The sequence below is a fragment of the Bubalus bubalis genome, chromosome 11, assembly GCF_019923935.1.
Source record: "Bubalus bubalis isolate 160015118507 breed Murrah chromosome 11, NDDB_SH_1, whole genome shotgun sequence".
NCBI classification, from domain to species: Eukaryota; Metazoa; Chordata; class Mammalia; order Artiodactyla; family Bovidae; genus Bubalus; species Bubalus bubalis.
Window position 1 is genome coordinate 29,399,875 of NC_059167.1, and position 22,295 is coordinate 29,422,169.

At 42.1% G+C, this 22,295-nt stretch overlaps 1 protein-coding gene and 1 long non-coding RNA gene across 2 annotated transcripts in view; one reads left to right on the top strand and one right to left on the bottom strand.

Annotated features, from left to right (window-relative positions):
- The window catches only part of SYT16 (synaptotagmin 16), a 296,976-nt gene extending 282,521 nt beyond the window's left edge, over window positions 1–14,455 (bottom strand). Inside the window, exon 1 of the mRNA XM_025296465.3 lies at window positions 14,369–14,455. Within this exon, the coding sequence (XP_025152250.2) occupies window positions 14,369–14,381 (13 nt within the window). The 5' untranslated portion in view covers window positions 14,382–14,455. The remainder of the gene's footprint in view (window positions 1–14,368) is intronic.
- An 80-nt stretch (window positions 14,456–14,535) lies between these two features.
- LOC123328009 lies at window positions 14,536–15,167 on the top strand. Its single transcript, XR_006542702.1, has 3 exons — window positions 14,536–14,662; window positions 14,749–14,915; window positions 15,037–15,167. It is a non-coding gene; the product is annotated as an uncharacterized LOC123328009 (long non-coding RNA).
- Window positions 15,168–22,295: the final 7,128 nt, after the last annotated feature.

Genomic DNA, 22,295 nt, shown 5'->3' on the forward strand with positions numbered 1-22,295 from the left:
GCATAACACAGGCTATGAAAACTCAACTGACAGTCAAACCACAGCCCATAAAAGGCTGAGAACATGAGTTTTGAACCTAAGCTGGCTGATTGGTTCCTACTTAAACATGATACTTTTGGAGGCAGTCTCATGTAATACTCAAAATGTCTAAGATACAACCCAAACGTATTTATCATACCAAAAATAGGAAATCTCAAACAAGAACAAGACAATCAACAACAGTAACACCAAGAGGACACAAATGTTGGAATCACATGGCAAAGATTTTAAAGCAGTTATTTCTAAAATGCTCTAAACAAAAATGATAAAACCTCTTCAAACAAATGGAAGATCAAGTCTCAGAAACATACTGAAGATATAAAGAACCACGAAGTAGAACTATTGGAACTGAAAAATACAGTAACCAAAAATCTTTTTAAAAATCATTGTCTGGGTTCACTGGCCAAATGGAAATGACAGAAGAATCCCAGGTCTTCAAGGGACCTTAAAGATTTATCAACAGAAATTGTTCAATCCAAACAATAGAGAGAAAAGGGTAGCTGTGGGACAATAACAAAGGGTCCAGCATTTGTGCCATCAGAACCCCAGAAGGTTGGGAGGAAGAACACAGGACTGAAAAACTATTTGAATAACGACTAATGGACTTCCCTGGTAATTCAGTGGTTAAGAATCTGCCTGTCAGTGCAGGGGACTCGGGTTTGATGCCTGGTCTGGGAAGATTCCACAAGCCACGAGGCAACGATCTAAGTTGTGCACCACGACCACTGAGCCCGAATGCCCCAGAGCCCATTCCTCACGACAAGAGACGCCACTGCAGTGAGAAGCCCGTGCACCACAGCTAGACAGTGACCCATCTCTCTGTAACTAGCGCCTGCGTGCAGCAACAAAGACCCAGCACAGCCAAAAGTAGATAAATAAATTTTAAAGAAAAGAAATAACAACAAAATTTCCCATACTTGGAGAAAGACATAAATCTAAAAAATCAAGAAGCTGAATAAATCCCAAATAGGAGAAGCCCAAGAAATCCACACCCAGACTTAAATTTCTAAAAACTAAAGACAACAAAACATCCTGAAAGCAGTCAGAGAGAAACGATGCATTGCTACCTATAGTAGAATAACGACTCAGATGACGGTGTGTTTCTCATCTGAAATAATGGAGGCCAGAAAGAAGTGACACTTTTTTTTTTTTTAAGTGATAAAATTAAAGAACCAGGAAATATTTGGATTATCAGAAATGAAGAATAGTAACAAAGATGATAAATATTTGGGTGAATGTAATAAACAATTCTCCTCTTGAGTTCTTTAAAATATGTTTGACTTTTGAAAGCAAAACTTATAACTTTGTCTTATGGGATTTTCAATGTACGTGTAGTAGTTTGTTAGGGCTGCCAAAACAAACTTCCACAGATTGGGTGGTTTAAACAATAAGAATTTATTTTCTCACAATTCTGGAGTCTAAAAATCTGAGCTCAAAGTGTTGCAGATTTGATTTCCTCTGAAGCCTCTCTCATGACGGATGGATGGCTGTCTTCTCCTTGTGTCTTCACATTCTCTTCCCTCTATGTCCAGATTTTCTCTTCTTATAAGGACACCAGTCATACTGGATTAGGGCCCACCCTACTACTACTACTAAGTCATTTCAGTCGTGTCCGACTCTATACGACCCCATAGACAGCAGCCCACCAGCCTCCCCCGTCCCTGGGATTCTCCAGGCAAGAACACTGGAGTGGGTTGCCATTTCCTTCTCCAATGCATGAAAGTGAAAAGTGAAAGTGAAGTCGCTCAGTCATGTCCAACCCTCAGCGACCCCATGGACTGCAGCCTTCCAGGCTCCTCCTTCCATGGGATTTGCCAGGCAAGAGTACTGGAGTGGGGTGCCACTGCCTTCTCCAGGGCCCACCCTAATGATTTCATTTTAACTTAACTTTTACCTCTTTAAAGATCCTATTGCCAAATACAGTCACATTCTAAAGTTCTGGGGGTTAAGATTTCCACCCATGAATTTTTGAGGGACACAATTCAGTCCATAATAGATGTGAATAAAACATATAACTAGAAAATATAAGGGGTGGGGGAGGGAGTCACTAGGACTTAAATGGTGGTAAGATTTCTACATTCCATTGAAATAACGCAATATTGATTAGAAGTAGACTGAGAAAATTTAAGTATGTACATTACAATTCCTGTGCAACTATGTTAGGCAACAAGATAATCAATAGTTTGTTCTCTGTATCTATGAGTCTGCTTCTTTTTAAATTCATTTGTGTGTTGTATGTTTTGGATTCTACATATAAGTGCACTTGCATTTATCTCCATTTCTGCATCTCTCTGAAACTAGAGAAAAGGTAAAAACCAGACTAAAAGCTAAACTAAAACTAAACTAAAAGAGCAAGGGAGAAACAACAGTAGGTGAAAAGATCAACACATCATTGGAAGATTGGAAGGAGATAGCAAAAAAACAAATCTTGCTCATCTTTCTCCAAACTATTACAGGGGATACAGCACAGTAAGCAAGCCAGTACATGCTGTAGAATCCCAGAATGACTCCGTAATTGTAAGTGGCAAAGAGGGACCAAGACTGAAACAGAAGAATGGGTTGAAGGACTTGTAAAGCACTCAGAATCCAGAAGACCCCGACTTCTGCTAATGAAGCCAGAGGACTATTTCTTTCCTAACACTAGCAACTGAACTGTGCTCCCCTAAAATGCATAATTCACTAACCCCTAATGTGATTGTATTCAGAGACAGGGCCTGTAAAGATGTAATTAAGGTAAAATGAGGTCATATGAATGGGGCCCTAATTCAAAAGGCCGATGTCTTATCAAGAGGAGGAGACACGAGGACACGGTGAGAAGGCAGCCATCTGCAAGTCAGGAAGAGGCTCCTCGCCAGAAACCAGCCCTGTGGGCACCTTGATCTTAGACTTCCAGCCTCCAAAATCAGGAGAAACTGTTGCTTAAGCACTCAGTCTGTGTTATTCTATTATGGTGGCCTGCACTGACAGAAACACTACAGCAGAAAGGCTCTGGGTTTGGAAACCAGTCATCTGGTGTTAAGGATGAAGTTCTGTACTGAAAACAGGGTCTTCAGGAAGAGCCCAAACAATGAAGGGAAAGACCACTGGATATGTGTGCAGAGTGAGAAACAGAAAACTTTGTTCAAGGGTCAACAACAGCATAAAAGTAGTTTTGACCTTGCAGACCCTCTATAATTCTTAGGCACTTTGACCACCCTGGGTTCCCAGGTCCACACTGTGAGAAGTGAGTAAAGGATGGGATCCAGGAAAAAGAGGAGGCTCACAGTACAGAAATAGACTGAATTTAGCAAACATGTGCATGGTTAGTCTATGCAGGCCACCATGCTTTTTCAGTAGAATGACAAAGTTGAGGAAATATACATAAAAGTAGATCATTTACTCAAGAGGCATATAGAACAGACAGGGGTTAAAATAGAAAAATATAACTTAAGTAGTTTATATAAAATAAATGATGGATTCTGTTTGGGAGAGTGATAAAGACTTGAGAGAGAAAACAGCATGTGGTTTGGACCACAATGTAGGAGAGAGACCTTTTTAATAAAATGATTTCAGACTCTCCCTTTCGTTTTATTCCTTTTAATATTTATTTGGCTGTACCGGGTCTTTGCTGTGGCGTGCAGGACCTAGTTCCCTGACTAGGGATTGAACCTGGGTCCTCTGCATTGGGAGTGTAGAGTCTTAGCCAGGAAAGTCCACCACAAGGGGAGTCCCTCCCTTTCACTTTACATAGGCTGATTTTACTGGATAAAAACAGAAATGTTTGTCTCAAGGATCTAACTCAATTTCTAAAGACTAGGATAGTCTTACCTCAATTACAAGGAGCTAATGACTCTGTTACAGCTCTTTCACTATAGAATAGCTTTCAGGTGATAAGTAGCAACCAAAAATGAAAGTGTTCCAAGTTTCAAGAAAGAGACATGCAATCAAAATCAATACTTTCCATCAGGCAAAACTTTTTATGATAGCTTCATTTTCTAAGCTCTAACTTAGAGTCAATAATTGTAAAGCAAGAATTCAAACAGTAGTTTGTCATTGCACAAAACTATCAGCCAGTCAGGAACTATCCAGTTTTCAGGTATCTGTCACCCTGTTACTAACTCAAAAACAATGATTTAAAATGAATAAAATCACTGGAAAGAGAATACAGTACAAGCATATAGAGGCTTAAACTGTAAATAATCTCTTATTATTTACATGTAATCTCCCATGTAATGCCTCACACACAAGCAAGGAGGCTTAATGAAATTAAAATCCTTTTGCCCGTAAGAGAGGATTGATACAATTCTCATCCCCTTATTTTTCTCAGTCTGTGTCCTTCACCAGCTTTCAACCCAAATTTTAGTTTGTCCTGTTTTCCTTTACTTTTTAACTCCCAAAAATAAGACTTTGGGTGTTCTAATTTTTATAAATTTCTAACAGCTTTCATGAAATGAATTCACTCAGCATACAGGCTACAGCTTATTTCAAGCTCCCTAAAGCAGCATATCATTCAGATATGACTTTCCTAATAATAGCTAAAGGTCAAACATTACCTTCCCTGCCCCTCTTCCACCACCATCCTTCCTACAGCACATCAGCTCTCTGTAGGTGGGAGGGCCATTAGTTTCTAAGAAAGGCAATTATTATCAGGACCTTAACAACCTAATGTTGTCTAAAGTTTTAAAGAGGAATGTGATACTCCAAAAAAAAGTCCAACTGAAGATACAGATTAAAAAGTTTCATGGGAGTATGGCAGACAGAATTCAAGACGGTCTTCAATCGTCCCCATCTCCTAGTTGTCCACTTTTGTTCAATCCCTTCAAGTTTAGGCAGAATCTATAACTTGCTTCCAACCAACAGAATATGACAAGGATTGTTAATGCCTGTTTTCTAGGAGATTCCGTTCCTTCCTAACTTTGATAAAGTGGCCATATTGTTGAGGCTAGTATCTAAGGATGACCTCTAGTCAAGAGCCAGCAAGAAACTGACGTTCTCAGTCCATCAGCCCACCAGCCTGAGTATTTACAGGGCCTGAGTCTTGGTGATACTATGTTAGTTTAGAAGGGGATCCTTCCCCAGTCAAGCCTCAGTTCTTCAGATGAGAATCCAACCCTGGCTGACACCTTAATTGCAACCTTGCAAGACTCCTGACTTTCAGAAGCCTGCCCAGACTCTTGGCCTAGAGGGATAACAAATGTGTATTGTTTTAATCCACTGAGTTTGTTGCAATTTGTTATTCAGCAATAGACAAAACATAAAGGGAGAGCACAAAGAAATATAACACATATAGCTATAATTATGATGGTAATTATCATGCCTAAACTCTAACAGCTGACTCTGTGCAAACAGACCCATTAGGGAAAACATAGCAATGAACCTCTAAATAGCCTGAGGAAAGGGTGGTAGGGGCTGAGGGTTGTCCTCTACCTCCATGGAGAAGCAGGAGAGGGCTGGTTGAAGACAACCTAACTTCTGGGGACTCTACAAACCTGAGACGGACAGAGCAGTGTATCTCAGGCAAAACTCAAAGGAATAGTGAAACCAAAGGAAAATCATGATTGGCAGGTACAGAGATTAAAGCATGAGCTGGGAAGCAAGGGAAACCATGGAACTATCAAAATGTGCAGAGACCACCCCCTCAACAGCACAAGTGAGACAAAGGCAGGCTACTCTCAGAACCTGGATGGCCAAAGTCAGGACCGATAGAGCAGGCAGATGAGGTCATTACATAAGGGCATTACTAGAAGATTAAGCCTTTTTAGACCACCAGCGATATGCTCAGGTTTATCACCATCATTGGACAAGCTTTTTTGAGACTTCAGAGCCAGGAGGGCATCAAACACTGAGGATACACCCTGAAGCAACCTCCACCCGGTGCTACAGCTACCCATCAGTCATGGCCACATACGAGGGGCACACCACAAAGCCCAGAGAGGCCCCCAAGCAGAGAGGATCCCAGAATCCTCCTGGATCTTCAATAAAAATGGTAGTTGTTGGACCCCTCTAAATGCCCAGCACTGAAACCTCACAAGTTGTTAAAAGCTGTACATGTGCACGTGCACCTCAAGCCCATGTGCCGCATCACATTTGTGCAAAATGCTAAGCATCAGGGAAGAACACATCACAATTAATGTCGTTGTTGTTTAGTTGCTCAGTCGTGTCCCCACGACTTCTGCGACCCCACAGACTGTGGCCCACCAAGCTCCTCTGTACATGGGGTTTCTCAGGCAAGAATACTGGAATGGGTTGTCATTTCCTTCTCCCGGGGATCTTCCCAACCCAGAGACTGAACTTACATCTCCTGCACTGCAGGCAGATTCTTTACCACTGAGCCACTTGGGAAGCCCATCAATACTTCTATTTAAAATCTGAGTTCTGTACCTTCAGGTGATTTTTCCTCGAGTCTCTTCCTTGGAGTCTTCATTTCCAAACAGGTCATTTGGTCTTCATTTTATATTCTTCAGCAGTCCCTGGTGGCTCAGACGGTAAAGAGTCTGCCTGCAGTGTGGGAGACCCAGGTTCGATCCCTGGCTAGGGAAGATCCCCTGGAGAAGGGAATGGCAACCCACTTCAGTATACTTGTCTGGAAAATTCCATGGACGGAGGAATCTGGCAGGCTACAGTCCACGGGGGCGCAAAGAGTCGGACACAACTGAGCGACTTTCCTTTCCTTTCCTTATATTCTTCACAAGGAAAAAAGGAATCAATGACTGGGGACCCCATTTCTGAAGGTCAGATTGTTCTTGTAACATAAGGTACACACTACAGGAAGAATGTTGTAGGGAACGAGAAGAGAAATATTTAATGGCTACTGTGTGCACAAGCTCAGTTAATTCTTGCAACTCTTCAAGTGGTATAAGACAAAACCTCTGGGAAGTTAAAACAACTTCCTAAGGTTATGCAGCCAGAATGGCAGGGCCAGAGTTTGGAATGTGGGTGGCTCTGAAACTGGGTCTGTGCTGTCTTCCACCATCCCACACGGAGTTCCTCAATCTCGAAATTTCTATTGAGCTAAGTCAATTGAAAATCTAACTTTGACTGGTAATAAGATTATAATTAAGGTAGTGTATAAATATATTAGTATATAAGCCAGGGACATTTTTTCAAAGAGGGTGGATAAAATCATTATATGTCTCTTAACCTTTGCTCCATTGTAAGTTAAAGTATAAAATGTGATTTAGTGCATTCCTAAAATCAGAACTCTCAAAAATAATATACTCTGGCAATAAGAAAATCTAATGAAGGGGGTTCCCTGGCAGTCCAGTAGTTAAGACTCTACACTCCCAATGCAAGGGGCACGGATTTGATCCTGGGTTGCAGAACTAAGATCCTGCATGCTGCACAGTTCAGCAAAAAAAAAAAAAAAAAAAAAGTAAAGGAATGGTATCTGTGCTTAAATTTAAAGTGCCTAAAATCAGTTGTGTATAGTCCCTTAATGGAAGGTTGATAAGAACTTTATTTGCAATATATATGAGCTTCAGAAACTGCCCTAATTTATTACAAAGAGCTATCAATCAATTTTATGATCATTTTAACATACAGATAACCATTGTCAAATGGCATAATGGACATGTTTTAACCAACCCATAAGGCTAAACAATAGTAGTTAATTACTAAATGATACCCTAGGGACCTAAAAGAGCAACTGCCATCCACATCTACCCACACTTAGGAGGTTTACTCCTCCCAAGAGATCTGGCCCATTTCTATTTCAAAACATTAGAAAGTCAGCTCAGTCAAGAAAAAACTTCACTGAGCTTTCTAAATCAAAGATGCCATGCTGAAATTTAAACTTATGGAATTCTAAATAGTATGAAATTAATCATTCTAACTTTCAGAACATTTCATCAGGGTAGCATCAAATGAGTAAATCAGTTCAGAACACTGTCTCCATACCCATATTTATGTTTTTTTCCTGGAATTTAATTCTTGGTTTAAAAACAGGAGGAGGTGTTTGCAAAACAAAACAAGAATAAGCAGCTTCTCATACCCTTTCTTCTACACCATTTGTAATTACCCAGGCTCTCTCAACTTTTCAAACTTAGAACAAATCCACAACCCATACATGTCAAATCAGAGCATTTCTCAGAACTCTGGTTACTATCTTGCATCGCTAACAAGTTCTAAACATTATCATCACTAATTGCAGAATCATTACTTCTCTTAAGTGCAAGAGCAGCATGGGGGTCATGGGAAGAAAAAAGTGTACACAGAGGCATACTAAACATCAGTGGTTGAAATAACATGATATCTTGGAATTGCTTTCAAAAACAGCCAGCACCTAAAAAGGGGGTGTGAAGATAGGCAGATGCAAAATGCTGATAATTTTTAAAGCTGGGTTACCTGAGTACATTGGGTTCATTATACTATTCTCGGTTCTTTCATATGTATATGAAATTTTCCACAATAAAAAGTTTTGTGAACATTATCATCTCAAACCAGATTTAGGAGTCCAGAATTAAGTCTTTCAGTATTATTTTGCTCAATAAGTAAACTCCAAAATATCAGACAAAAATGCCTAGAGTTAAAAATCAACATCCCAGACTGTTGTTTGTTTTTTATTTTTTTTAATAGAAGTATAGTTGATTCACAATATTGTGTTCATTTCTGTCATATACCAAAGTGATTCAGTTACACATATATGTCAGAAAGGGGATGTTTAAAAAAAGCAATTCCTTTTAGAAATCACACTAAAAAAAGAAAAATACTTAGGAACAGACCTGATTGAGGAGGTAAAAGAATTGTATGCTAAGAACTATAAAACATTAATAAGGGAAATTGAAGATGATTCAAGGAAATGACAAGATATCCAATGATCTTAGATTGGAAGAATTAATACTGTTTCAAGAAGGGGATGACAGAGGATGAGATGGTTGGATCGCATCACTGACACGATGGACATGAGTTTGAGTAAGCTCCAGGAGTTGGTGATGAACAGGGAAGCCTGGTATGCTGCAGCTCATGGGGTCACAAAGAGTCAGACACAACTGAGCGACTGAACTGAACTGAATATTATTAAAATGGCCATACTACCCAAAGCAATCCACAGATTTAATACAATCCCTACCAGGTGACTTAAGGGTAAAAAATCCTCCTGCCAATGCAGGAGACATTGGTTCGATCCCTGGGTCAGGAAGATGCCCCAGAGGAGGAAATGGCAACCCACTCCAGTATTCTAGCCTGAAAAATCCCATGAACAGAGGAGTCTGGCAGGCTACAGTTCATGCAGCTGCAAAGAGTCAGATATGACTGAGCTATCAAATTCAGTTCATTTCAGTTGCTCAGTCATGTCCGACTCTTTGTGACTCCATGGACTGCAGCACCCCAGGCCTCCCTGTCCAGCACCAACTCCTGGAGTCCACCCAAACTCATATCCATTGAGTCAATGATACCATCCAACCATCTCATCCTCTGTCGTCTCCTTCTCTTCACCCTCAATCTTTTCCAGCATCAAGGTCTTTTCAAATGAGTCAGCTCTTCGCATCAGGTGGCCAAAGTATTGGAGTTTCAGCTTCAACATCAGTCCTTCCAATGAACACTCAGGAAATTACCCATGACATTTTTCACAGAACTAGAACAAATAATCCTAAAATTTACTTGGAACCATATGTTTGATTTGCAAATGTACAGAAGACTTGGAAGAATAGTACAAAGAACTCCTAGATTCACCAAATGCTAAGATCTGGCACATTTTCTCTCTTTTCTTGTATAACACACATACACATACAAGTACACACATACACATGAACATTTTTCTCCTAAACCATTTGAGATTTTGTTGCAGACATCATGTCCCTTTACCCCTAAAGACTCCAGTTTCTCCTAAGAAAGATGGTCCCTTCCAAACTGCAGTTAAAACATCCTATTTAGGGAATTTAACATTGATACAAGGCTATTTTAATGGCAGAAAGTGAAAAGGAACTAAAGAGCCTCTTGATAAAGGCAAAAGAGGAGAGGGGAAAAAGCTGACTTAAAGCTCAACATTCAAAAACTGAAGATCATGGCATCCAGTCCCATCACTTCATGGAAAATAGATGGGGAAACAGTGGCAGATTTCATTTTCTTGGACTCCAAAATCACTACAGACTGTGACTGCAGCCATGAAATTAAAAGATGCTTGCTCCTTGGAAGAAAAGCTATGACAAATCTAGACAGTGTATTAAAAAGCAGAGACATCACTTTGCTGACAAAGGTCCATTTAGTCAAAGCTATGGTTTTCCAGTAGTCATGTATGGATGTGAGTGTTGGACCATAAAGAAAGCTGAGTGCCAAAGAATTGATGCTTTTGAACTGTGGTGCTAGAAAAGACTCTTGAGAGTTCCCTGGATAGGAAGGAGATCAAACCAGTCAATCCTAAAGAAAATCAACCCTGAATATTCATTGGAAGGACTGGTGCTGAAGCTGAAGCTACGATACTTTGCCACCTGATCCAAAGAGCCAACTCTGAAAAAGACCCTGATACTGGGAAAGACTGAGGGCAAGAGGAGAAGGGGGTGACAGAGGATGACATGGTTGGATGGCATCACTGATTCAATGGACATGAGTTTCAGCACACTCCAGGAGATAGTGAAGGACAGGGAAGCCTGGTGTGCTACACTCCATGGGGTCACAGAGTCGGACATGACTTAGTGACTGTACGACAACCTGGCTATTATCCAACATACAATCCATACTCAGATTTCCCAATTATCACAATACTGTCCTTGGTAGCATTTTTTCCTGATTTGGGTCTTATCCAAACCATCTATTGCATTTACTTATCTCTTTAGTCTCCTTCATTCTAGAACAGTGCCTCAGCCATCTTTCATGACACTGACTTTGGTGAAATGTCTCCAAATGTGGGTTTGTCTGATATTTCCCCCTGATGAGAACCAGGGTATCCATTTTTGGCATAAGTAACCCTCTATCCTTCTCAAGGTTTCAGATCAGGCAGCACAGGTTACCAGCTTGCCCTATTACTAACTAGTGATGCTACCTTTGATGGTTTGGTTAAGGTAGTGAACCCCATGTTTCTGCACTATAACATTACCATTTCCCCCTGTGCAATTAATAAGAAATCTGTGAAGAAATTACCCCAAAATGTAAATATTCTGGTGTTCAGGTTTTCACACAATAGTTTAGCATCCACGGATGATTCCTGTATGAATCAGTAATCTATGATGGTTGCAAGGGCTTCCCTTGTAGCTTGGTTGCAGTGCAGGAGACCTGGGTTCAATCCCTGGGTTGGGAAGATCCCCTGGAGAAGGAAATGGCAACCCATTCCAGTATCCTTGCCTGGAAAATCTCATGGACAGAGGAGCCTTGTGGGCTGCAGTCCACGGGGTTGCAGAGAGTCAGTCACGACTGAGCGACTAACACTAACTTACTTACTTACTTATGACGGTGGCAAAGTAGTCGTTTTCTAACTCTTTTTGTCTCTGTTTTTTAGCTGGCATTATTTGTAAGCTGTTTAATAATAATTATGACTGGAAATAATTTTACTTAAGAATTTGAGTTCCTTTCCACTAAAATCAAGCAATTTTCTTTTAAACACTCAACATCCTAAGTCCTAAACATCTTGAGTAGCTATTTGGCAGAGCTTGCTAACCTTCACCTGTGTAGGGTCTAAATTTGATTTTCCTTCCCCTGCTGTCTCTTCCTTCTATCCTCCAGGACTAGGCACAGAGTAGAAATCACTGCTGGGATAAGTAGGGTGGGGAAGAAGTAAAGTGCAGGTTGTTGACCAGTAGCAGGAGGAGGAATGGCCTGTGAGGTAGTAGCCTGGATGTACCCAGCCAAAGTGATACACAACCAACCAGTAAAACAGGAGCAAGCAGATGGGGACTAGAAGTTTTCCTGATAAAACCAAATATTCATCCACAGCAAGAAGGGCCCGAGATTGCCAGGGCATAATACGATTATATATTTCCAACATTGCCCAAATATGCCTGGCTGTTCCTAAGAAATTACACTTCTAAACAGATTACAGTGACTTTAACAATAAAGACTCATAAGGGCAAGTACTAATAATGGAACAAGTGACACAAATGGAAGAAAAAGAGAAAAATACTTCACTATGATCTGGAAACACAAAACTATCTGGAATACTTGTTACTGAGAAAATCAAGAAACATAGGCCAAATACTTAAGTACCACCACTTTATATAATAACCAAGCTGCTCATACTAACAGAGTTTGGGTTTGTTTTTTCTCCCCTACTAGTCTCCTTTTTTTCCCACTATAGTTCCTCCCAATTGTTTCAACATTTTAAGATCTCATAAACCTGAATTATACAAATAAAAATATGAATTGCCCAAGGGGAGTTTAGTTTGATGGTCTCAAAGATCCTTCCCATTTCACCACACCTCTCTGAAAACCAAGGTGAGGCCCTCAGAGCCTCCATTCTTCCTCTAGAATCTGCCTTCAGAGGGCATGTTGTCTGGGCATTCTTCTTGTGAACATTATAAGTTGCCAGGCAAATATTTTTAAAATATCTGTGTATTTTATATACATTTACATACCATACTTGTAACAACAACAACAACAAAAAAATGTCCTTCTGGATTACTTCCAGGAATGACTGGAGAGGATTCTGGTTTTGCTTAACTTTAGAACCAATTTTTCTCTCAAGAGTAAATTTCTTTGGGGACAAAAATAGAGAAAGCAGTCCACTGTAGCCCAAAGGCAACACTGCCCAGGTGTGATATATGTTCACGATGCCATGTACCTGCCACACATTGACAGGACTGAAGAAGTGACCGTCTCTCTGTGCTCCTACCTGCCTTTTACCTGTCATTCCCACATCTACAGAGAGAAGACAGGGAGCATAGTAGCTTCAGCAACACCTGAAACTTGATTAAAAAAACATCAATTCTCAGGCTACAACACAGACTTACTGAATTGCAGATTTTGGAAGTGGGGGCCAGCAACCTGTGATAACAAGCCCTCCAGGAGATTCTGATTCAGATTAAAATCTGAGATGTATTACTTTAAAAAAATAAAAATACTGATGCTCAAGGATTTTTGAAAGCTCTGGGAGTAATTATAAAATGCAGGCAAGCTGAGAACTGACTAAAGAACTCTGCATCTAGGACAAGCCCTTTCCAGGATCACCTTTACACTAACAGTAAAAGAACTGTGGATCTTTAAGCTGCAGACATAGTCAACATCTGGAGAGAATTTTTCAAGACACTGGCTGAGAATACTTTCTTTTCATTTCCCCAGTAGGGACACACAGTAAGTGTCTTACCCTACTTCTGAATAAGAACAAAGACAAACTAATTATCCTCTACATTCTGGAAACCTTCATAGTTTCTGCTCCATGCCAACTGAAAACAAGCATAATTAAGGTCGTACTTAAAAATCAGCTCAAAAGCTAAGCTGGTAGAATATCATTACCATTTTTCCATAAACAAAACCAATGGGCTAAAGTTTTATTCTTCAATCAGTAGAGTTGAACATGGGGCTTCCCAGGTGTCGCAGTGATAAGGCATCTGCCTGCCAATGCAGAAGACGCAACAGACGCCAGTTCTATCCCTAGGTCGGAAAGATCCCCTGGAGTAGGAGCTGGCAACACACTCTAGTATTCTTGTCTGGAAAATTCCTTGGACAGAGGAACCTGGCGGGCTACAGTCCATGGGGTCGCAGAGTCGGGCATGACTGAGCACACACACGCACGCACACACACTCCCTTTGAGGCTCCGCTAATGCGCACCCAGCTTCCGACACATCTAACTTAACCAGCTTTCGTAGACGTGATTCCATTTCCAAAAGCACTGAGCCAATAAAACAGTGGTGCCAAGATGCCAAAAGCAGGCCAACCCAGCCTCTTCCAACACTTCCATTCAGTAGTTTTAACCTGACATCCACGCGCTCACCTGGTTCGCTGTCCATGGTGACCAGATAAGGTCTCTGGCCCCTGGGAACGTGGCCCGGGTGGGCACATGGGGCAGCCCAGCAGTCAAGCCACCCTCATCCCCAGAAGGCGAACACGCAAAACCAGCCCCAGCACTCGGGGCGAACCTTAAATTCAACGCTAAATAAGCTCCCGGCGCCTGGATGGCAAGGTTCCCAAAAGGCCGGCTCTGGGCCCAGGGGCATCCCCAGAAGGGCTGCGTTGGCTTCGAGCGTCCCCTCCACCTCGGCGTCCGCCGCTCGCCCTTCCACCGCATCCCTCCGGACCGGGCTGCCAGGGCCGCCTGTGCCTCTCCGATCCTGCTGGCTGGAGAGGGTGATGGGCAGAGGGGCGCGGGGGCACCCGGCCGCGGCCCCCGCGAGCCCGGCACAAAGGCGGGCATCGCAAAGAGGAAAACTTCCCGCCCCCGGCCCCGCAGCCCCCCACCCGGGGTCTCCGCCGCCCGAGCGCACTTACTGTCGGTCGCCATGGTCCAGCCCGGGGCCGCGGGGCGACCGCCCGCGCCTGGGGTACCGGCGCCGAGCCGGGCCGGCGCGCTCGTCGCCAGGCCCCGCGCGCTAGGGGGCCGCGCCGCGCACAGCCCCTCCCGCCGCGCGCCCCCGCCGCGCCGCCCCGCGCCCCGCCAGCGCCCCGAGAACCCCAGGCTAGCTGGCAGAGCCGCCCGCACCCCTGGGCCCGGTGGCTGGCCCACCCTTCTCTGCCTCGAAGCATCTGTCCTCCCTGCCGGACCCTCTCCCTAAGACAATGAAGGTAGAAACTTGGATAAATGCTCCTGGCCACGCTCCTTTCCCACTACATTCGCCCTATGTTCTTGTTTTTGTCTCTCCTTTTCCCAGTGGCCACTTCATCCTTGTCTCGACCTTCCTACCTGTGGCTTGGGAGCTCCAGCCACCGAAAGGAGCAAAGCAGGAAGAGATGAAGAGTGGAAAGTGACGTTCAGCCAGGTGCTGGACATTGATCTCCAGGCCCCAGAACTCCTGAGAATCCGCCCAACACCAGCCTGGTAGGTTTCAAGGGTCCAGTGCTCCTTGTGTTATCATCCGTTTTGTCTCCTGTGTGAAGACAGTGTCTGGCACTTAGTAGGCTCTCAGTAAATATCTGTTGGGTGACTGGTTCTGTGACAGAGGCCTGCAGGAATAAATGAAGGATTGAATAAAATGCCCAACTAACTGGATGCCACCTGGGTGAGCTGATTAACGGAAGACCACTGGGAACCTAGCCCTACCAGCTGACTGCATGGATCCTTGAGTCTTGAATCAGTCTGAATGAGGGAGCCAGTGAATGAGTTTTGTGCCTCAAGGACCCTTCCTAGTTCAGGAGGGCTCCCAGCTGAAGCCACCTGTAAGAGCTGTATACACGTCCCTGAAGTGCAGAAACCAGTTTCTGATGGACTCTTGATTTGTCAGACGGAGTGGTACACGAGACCCCAGATCCCTGATGTAAAGAATCAAAATGGCTCAAACCTGTGTTCTGAAGCATTATGGCGGCTCTTGACGTCTTACAGGTACACCTGTTTGTTGTATTTGGGAAGCATCCTCCACCCAATCAGTATCCCTACTGATTGGAATGAACCCAGTAGGCTTCATTCCAGCCCTGGGCTGAATACCAGGAAGACCCTGGAGTAAGGCAGGGCAGAGCAGCTCCTGTTTGGCTGGGCAGACACAGGAAGCAACTGGAGAACAAGGCAGGAGTCCCTTCTGATCTGTCCACAGAGCACAGATGAGGGAGACTATGATATTGATTGGGCCCCACATTCAGAGTAAGCCCATCTGAGGTGGGACTGGGGGCATCATTTTTAGGTTGTTTGTTTTTGATATTTCTGTGTTTAACACAGATGATTCTGAAGCACACTTCTAGTTAATAACCGCAGAGATCTGACTTATTGGGCTTTCACATCAACCCTCTGTGGTAGCCCTCAAAGTAGAGACTTGAAATGAGTTAGATGGAGAACAGGAGGTGGGAGGGGATTCAAGATGACCCGGAAGTTTTCATCTTGTTGGAGGCTCACAGACCAGGAGGGTTAAGCTGATTGGCAGGGAGGGGTGGGGAGGGGGAGATAGTGATTTGGGTTTGGATTCATTTGAAGGGTCAGTAGAACATTGGTGAGGTTCTTTAATCATCAATTGAACCTACTTATGTAAGTCAGAAAGAGGAAAAGTCAGAACTCAAGGTATAAGTTCAATAATTGTTTTCTCAATGACTGACCAGTTTGACAGCAAGTTTGACAGCCTGGAGCCAGATGTCAGATGAGGAGGGGTTAAGCAATAGCTAGATCTCAAAGAACAGAGACCCAGTATCGACCATTTTCTCCAAAAGTTGGACAGTACAGGGAAAAAGGGATGGAGAGCTTCAGAGAGTAGGATTGAGGTGAGACTGGTTTTTTGTTTTGTATTTTGAGATAGAGGATTGTTCAGGAGGAGAGGTACATCTGTCCATATATTCAAATATGTAAAAAAAAAATAATAATGTGCTTTTCTATAAGTTAGCTTTCTGGGCCACCTCCCAATTCCATGTATTGTTGAGTCAGTTCACGGTAAACTCCCTCAGTTCAGAGCAGTTCTGAGATTACCCTCCCCACTTTCTCTTGTGGTCATGTCCATGTTTAAAGGAAACGATTGGATTGCTTTGGGGATGTGAAGAGGTGTTGAGCACATCTCCTCCCTGTGAGAGACTGCTTGTCTGGATTTCAGAGCTCATCAGATCTCCTCAGTGAGGACTGGCCCCTAGTTATTTGTCCACAAGCGCGGCATCCACTGCTCTGTCCTGTCACCCACACCCAAAGCCTCTCCGGGTCTGACTTTTTGTCCTTGAGGGGAGGGATGGCTACGTGCCCATGCCATTCTGAAATCCAAAGGTGGGTGGTCCCATGGTTAGTATAGCATCTCCAAATGTCAGGGGAAACTCAGACTCCTTCCATCTGCCACCTGGAGTCCCTGGGCAGCAGGCCCCCCTCATGATCACAATAAGATAAAATCTCATATCCTCAAATGATAACTTTCCAAAAGTGGGGAGGGGGGGCTATTCCTTCTCATCTCTCTCTCTGCAGACAGGGAGAACACTCTTTGTAAAAGCTCCCTCCATCAACTCTTTCAGGATAGGGAGAAGACTGGACCAAGTGTTCATTCATAAAATGCTTTAGTTAGATTTCTAAAGGATGAGGGCTTTTCTGACTTTGACGTAATTGTGACTCAACCATCCCCATCCATGTTGCTTGAGTTCATTTCCAGGATAAGAAAAGACAAATACCTCTTATACACACACTGCATGGAAATCACCATATAGTCCCTCTGACCCTTGACCTGTGACCACATCCTGTTGACTCTATCACCACCCTGGCTATAAACAATCCTGAGAGCAGGGAGTGGGGAGGGGCTGCAGCCACTTGCTGTGGGTCTGCATCACGACAGAGGTTATTTTTGGTTGAAATAGTTATTGCTTTGTCTCTTTGTTAGAGTAGATAAAAATAGAAAAATTATTTTAACTATGACTTGTGCATGTAGCCTGTGAGCGTCTAAGGAATTTATCTGATAAGAGCAGAGAGGAGCTTTATTTTATATAAAACTTGCCTTGATTTTCATTTGGACTCTGTATCTGTTCTAAGCATCTGAACTCAAATACCTCTGAACATTCAGATATAATATGGATAATGCTAACAAATAGGGAAAGCTTTTTCAAAATAGCTATTAGGTAATAAACATCATGCTCTCATTTAACCCTTGCAGGTCACACAGGGAAGGGCAGAAGAGAGACAGGGCTAATAGGTACAAGTCTGGTCCAGAAAGTAGAGGGCAAGGGCCTGGGGTTTGGCCCCACTGTTTGGTGATTAAGTTTCCAGTAGTCACTGGAGAGAATCAGCGGCTTAAAATTAGAAAATTAGGTAAGGGAGAAAAAGTAAGGAAGAGTCTGGGAACCAGAAAAACAAATAGGTCAAAATGATGGCTTTGCTCTTCAAAACTCTTATGAACTCAACATTAATTTCTTTTTCTCAATAAGGATAAAAGGCATATTTGTTAAAGAACATTCTAGCAGTTATTTTTCTTTAAAGTCAAAAATACACAATTATATAAATAATACTAAAAATCTCAAGCCATATATGCTTACCCTACAATCAAGTAATCTTGGAGTAGGAGGAGGCAGGGGCCAGAGAATGCATCCTTGCTGTTATTCAGTTGCTAAGTCCAGTCCGACTCTTCATGACCCCATGAACTGCAGCACACCATCCTTTCCTGTCCTTTACTATCTCCCTGAGTTTGCTCAAATTCATGTCCATTGAGTCAGTATGCCATCCAACCATCTCATCCTCTGACACCCCCTTCTCCTCCTGCCCTCAATCTTTCCTGGCATCAAGGTCTTTTCCAGTGAGTCATCTTTTCACATGAGATGGCCAAAGAATTGGAGCTTCAGCTTCAGCACCAGTCCTTACAATGAATATTCAGGGTTGATTTCCTTTAGGATTGACTGGTTGGATCTCTTTGCTGTCCAAGGAACTCTATAAAGAGTCTTCTCCAGCACAATTGGAAGGCATCAATTCTTCGGCGCTCAGCCTTTTTTATGGTCCAGCTCTCACACCTGTACATGACTAATGGAAAAATTATGGCTTTGACTATACGGACCTTTGTCGGCAAAGTGATGTCTCTGCTTTTTAATAAGCTGTCTAGGTTTGTCAAGGCTTTCCTTCCAAGGAGCACGTGTCTTTTAATTTCATGGTTGCAATCACTGTTCACAGTGATTTTGGAGCCCAGGAAAATAAACTCTGCCACTGTTTCCACTTTTTCCCCATCTATTTGTCATGAAGTGATAGGCCGAGATGCCACGATCTTAGTTTTTTGAATGTAGAGTTTTAAGCCAGTTTTTTCACTCTTTCTCCATCATTCAAGAGGCTCTTTAGTTCCTCTTCATTTTCTGCCATTAGAGTGGTATCATCTGCATATCTGAAGTTATTTCCCCCAGCAATCTTGATTCCAGCTTGTGTTTCATCCAGCCTGACATTTTGCATGATGCACTCTGCATATAAGTTAAATAAGCTGTGTGACAATATACAGCCTTGAGGTACTCCTTTCCCAATTCTGAACCAGTCTGTTGTTCTATGTCCAGTTCTGTTGCTTCTTGTGTTGCATACAAGTTTCTCAGAAAACATCCTAACAGCTCTCAATTTTTGCCAAAGGTAAGCATATACCATCATTCACCAAGTCTGGGCCTCAGGGCACCTGGTCTAGAATCACCTCGAGAACTTGCTAAAAATGCATATCCTCTGACTCTTATCAACAGTTGCTGGATCAGAAGCTGTAACAATGGGACCCTAGAATCTGCCTGTTAAATGAGGTACCCTGATGGTGTTTCCAACACAGTCTAAAACTGGAGAACCTCTAACCCAAGAAAGAGTAGGTGCTCACAGGGTAATAAAACTGTCTGAAGATCTAGAACTTCAGACCCAGGAATTTCTGCTTTGTTCTTCTCTGACAGTGAAGAGTGGAGACATTGGTAAGCTACTAAATGCTGAGAGATGAGCCACTAAGAAACAAAGGCCGTGCTAATAAACTTGCTCAGTAGATGGCTCTTACTTGGATCTAATTAAAGACCTCCATTTAAAAATGAAAATCCATTCCTTTTTATCCTTCATAAGGACAAGAACTGGTCACAATTATCTATAATTCCTTGTATCATAGTAAAAAGCTCCAAGTTATAGGGCCACATAGCTAAATATGTGGCTACAAGCTAAGTAACTTGGAGGAATACTTGTTTGTTTTAGCTAAAATAACAAGATATAATTTTTCAAAGCTGTATTTACTTAAGCAATAAGTCTTGGACAAAGAGGGAATTATGGCTGGTAGGAACTAAAATACCCACTTGACTTTACCTCTGAGTATTTAATTTTCCCATTTGATATAAGAAAACAGAGCTGGATAACTATAAGGGGGAATGTTACTGAGTTTTAAACTGCTGATCTGCAATAATAATTTATTTCAAGGTAGAGTAAAATTTATGATTTAAGTAACTCATTTTTATGTCATTCTCTTTAGTTCTACTTTCTAAACCTTTAATCATCTTGCCCTCTTGATCTTGTGTTTACCTCTCACTAGGCCACCCAGTTTCTCTCCTTCTCATGCAAATTTCAGAAAAGAATGATCCAACCACAGAGCATCACTTCCAACTTAATCCTTAAAAAAGCTAATCAAAGAATGAGAAAATGTCAAAAGTATCTATAGGGATATAAATAAAACTCTCAGAAATGAAAAAAGCAAACTGGAAATTTAAAACTCAGTGGATACAGCCATGGCCTGGCTTGGTACTTAGCTCCCCTTTGGTTCCATGAATTCCAGCCTAAAGAGGCTTGCCTGGAAGGCCATGTCTGCCTGCTTTTATTTCATGTAGTCACCTAGACTGTACAAATCACTAGAGATACTCTCCTCATTTAAAACTTGTTATCAGAAAGTGTGTAAATCCACCAAAGACCAAAGAGATATCTGACTGTACAGCCCTATCATTTTCTTCCCTGAATCATTAAGTCCCAGTTATATAAGAGTGCAGTTTTGTGAATGAATTATATTTGTAAATATAAGGGATTTTTTAGAAAGAAGTCTAAGAGTTATTTACTGGTACAATATCTTTATGGGTAATTTTGCTGGTAATTCAATATTTTGTTGGGCATCGATGGTAACACTAAAGAAAACTAGTAACACTAGAGCTATATCTTTTGATTGGTTGATTAATCTTTAATTATACACAGAATGACTTTTTAGACATATAATCTCTAAATAAAGGACAAGGTATTTGGCTCTTCAATTCAACACCATCAGTTTCTGCCAAGCAATTTTATAGGCAACTAGTTGAAGTTTACAAAGAGAATACCTTCAGTTAACCACATAACAACATAGACAATGGACTGGGTTGGCCAACAAGTTCATTCAGGTTTCTCCATAAGATGTTATGGAAAAACGTGAACTTTTTAGCCAACCCAGTATCAATTATGCTGCAAGAAACTAAGAAACTATGAGCTAATCAACCATTTAAAACATTTAACAAAAAGCAGAAGAGTTAACAAATTTGAGACTTTAACAAAATTCATTTCATTTAAATCATGTACACTATATGAAGTTCTGATTCAACAAATTATGTGGATTAACTAAAATAGTTAACTGAAGCTAATATAGCCCAATTCGTTAAGTACTATGGTGACAAGGTATATGAAATCAACCTGTAGATAATGTATTTATATGAAAGCTTTTTTGCTGTTATCTACCTTAAGAATTTTTAAAATTTCATATTAAAGTGCTTGTAAGAAAATACTGGTGCATGTAAAAAAATCCCCTCATGGCATAACCTGTAATTGGCCTGATGGTTAGGCTTTGTAACTTGCAACCAAAAGCAAATTAATACACAATTTGATTGTTCTCTACTGCTGAGTTAAAATTTGGAGAAGATTAACCTTCTTGAAGTATCAGGGATTTTGAACATATTTTCAGAAGTGCCCCAGCTTCTTTCAAGCCATTCAGTTCAGTTCAGTCGCTCAGTCGTGTCTGACTCTTTGTGACCCCATGAATCGCAGCACGCCAGGCCTCCCTGTCCATCACCAACTCCCAGAGTTCACTCAGACTCACATCCATCGAGTCCGTGATGCCATCCAGCCATCTCGTTCTCTGTCGTCCCCTTCTCTGCCGGCCCCCAATCTCTCCCAGCATCAGAGTCTTTTCCAATGAGTCAACTCTTCACAAGAGGTGGCCAAAGTACTGGAGTTTCAGCTTTAGCATAATTCCTTCCAAAGAAATCCCAGGGCTGATCTCCTTCAGAATGGACTGGTTGGATCTCCTTGCAGCCTAAGGGACTCTCAAGAGTCTTCTCCAACACCACAGTTCAAAAGCATCAATTCTTCGGCGCTCAGCTTTCTTCACAGTCCAACACTCACATCCATACATGACCAATGGAAAAACCATAGCCTTGAATAGATGGACCTTTGTTGGCAAAGTATTGTCTCTGCTTTTCAATATGCTATCTAGGTTGGTCATAACTTTCCTTCCAAGGAGTAAACGTCTTTTAATTTCATGGCTGCAGTCACCATCTGCAGTGATTTTGGAGCTCCAAAAAATAAAGTCTGACACTGTTTCCACTGTTGCCCCATCTATTTCCCATGAAGTGATGGGACCAGATGCCATGATCTTTGTTTTTTGAATGTTGAGCTTTAAGCCAACTTTTTCACTCTCCACTTTCACTTTCATCAAGAGGCTTTTGAGTTCCTCTTCACTTTCTGCCAGAAGGGTGGTGTCATCTGCATATCTGAGGTTATTGATATTTCTCCCGGCAATCTTGATTCCAGTTTGTGTTTCTTCCAGTCCAGTGTTTCTCATGATGTACTCTGCATATAAGTTAAATAAGCAGGGTGATGATA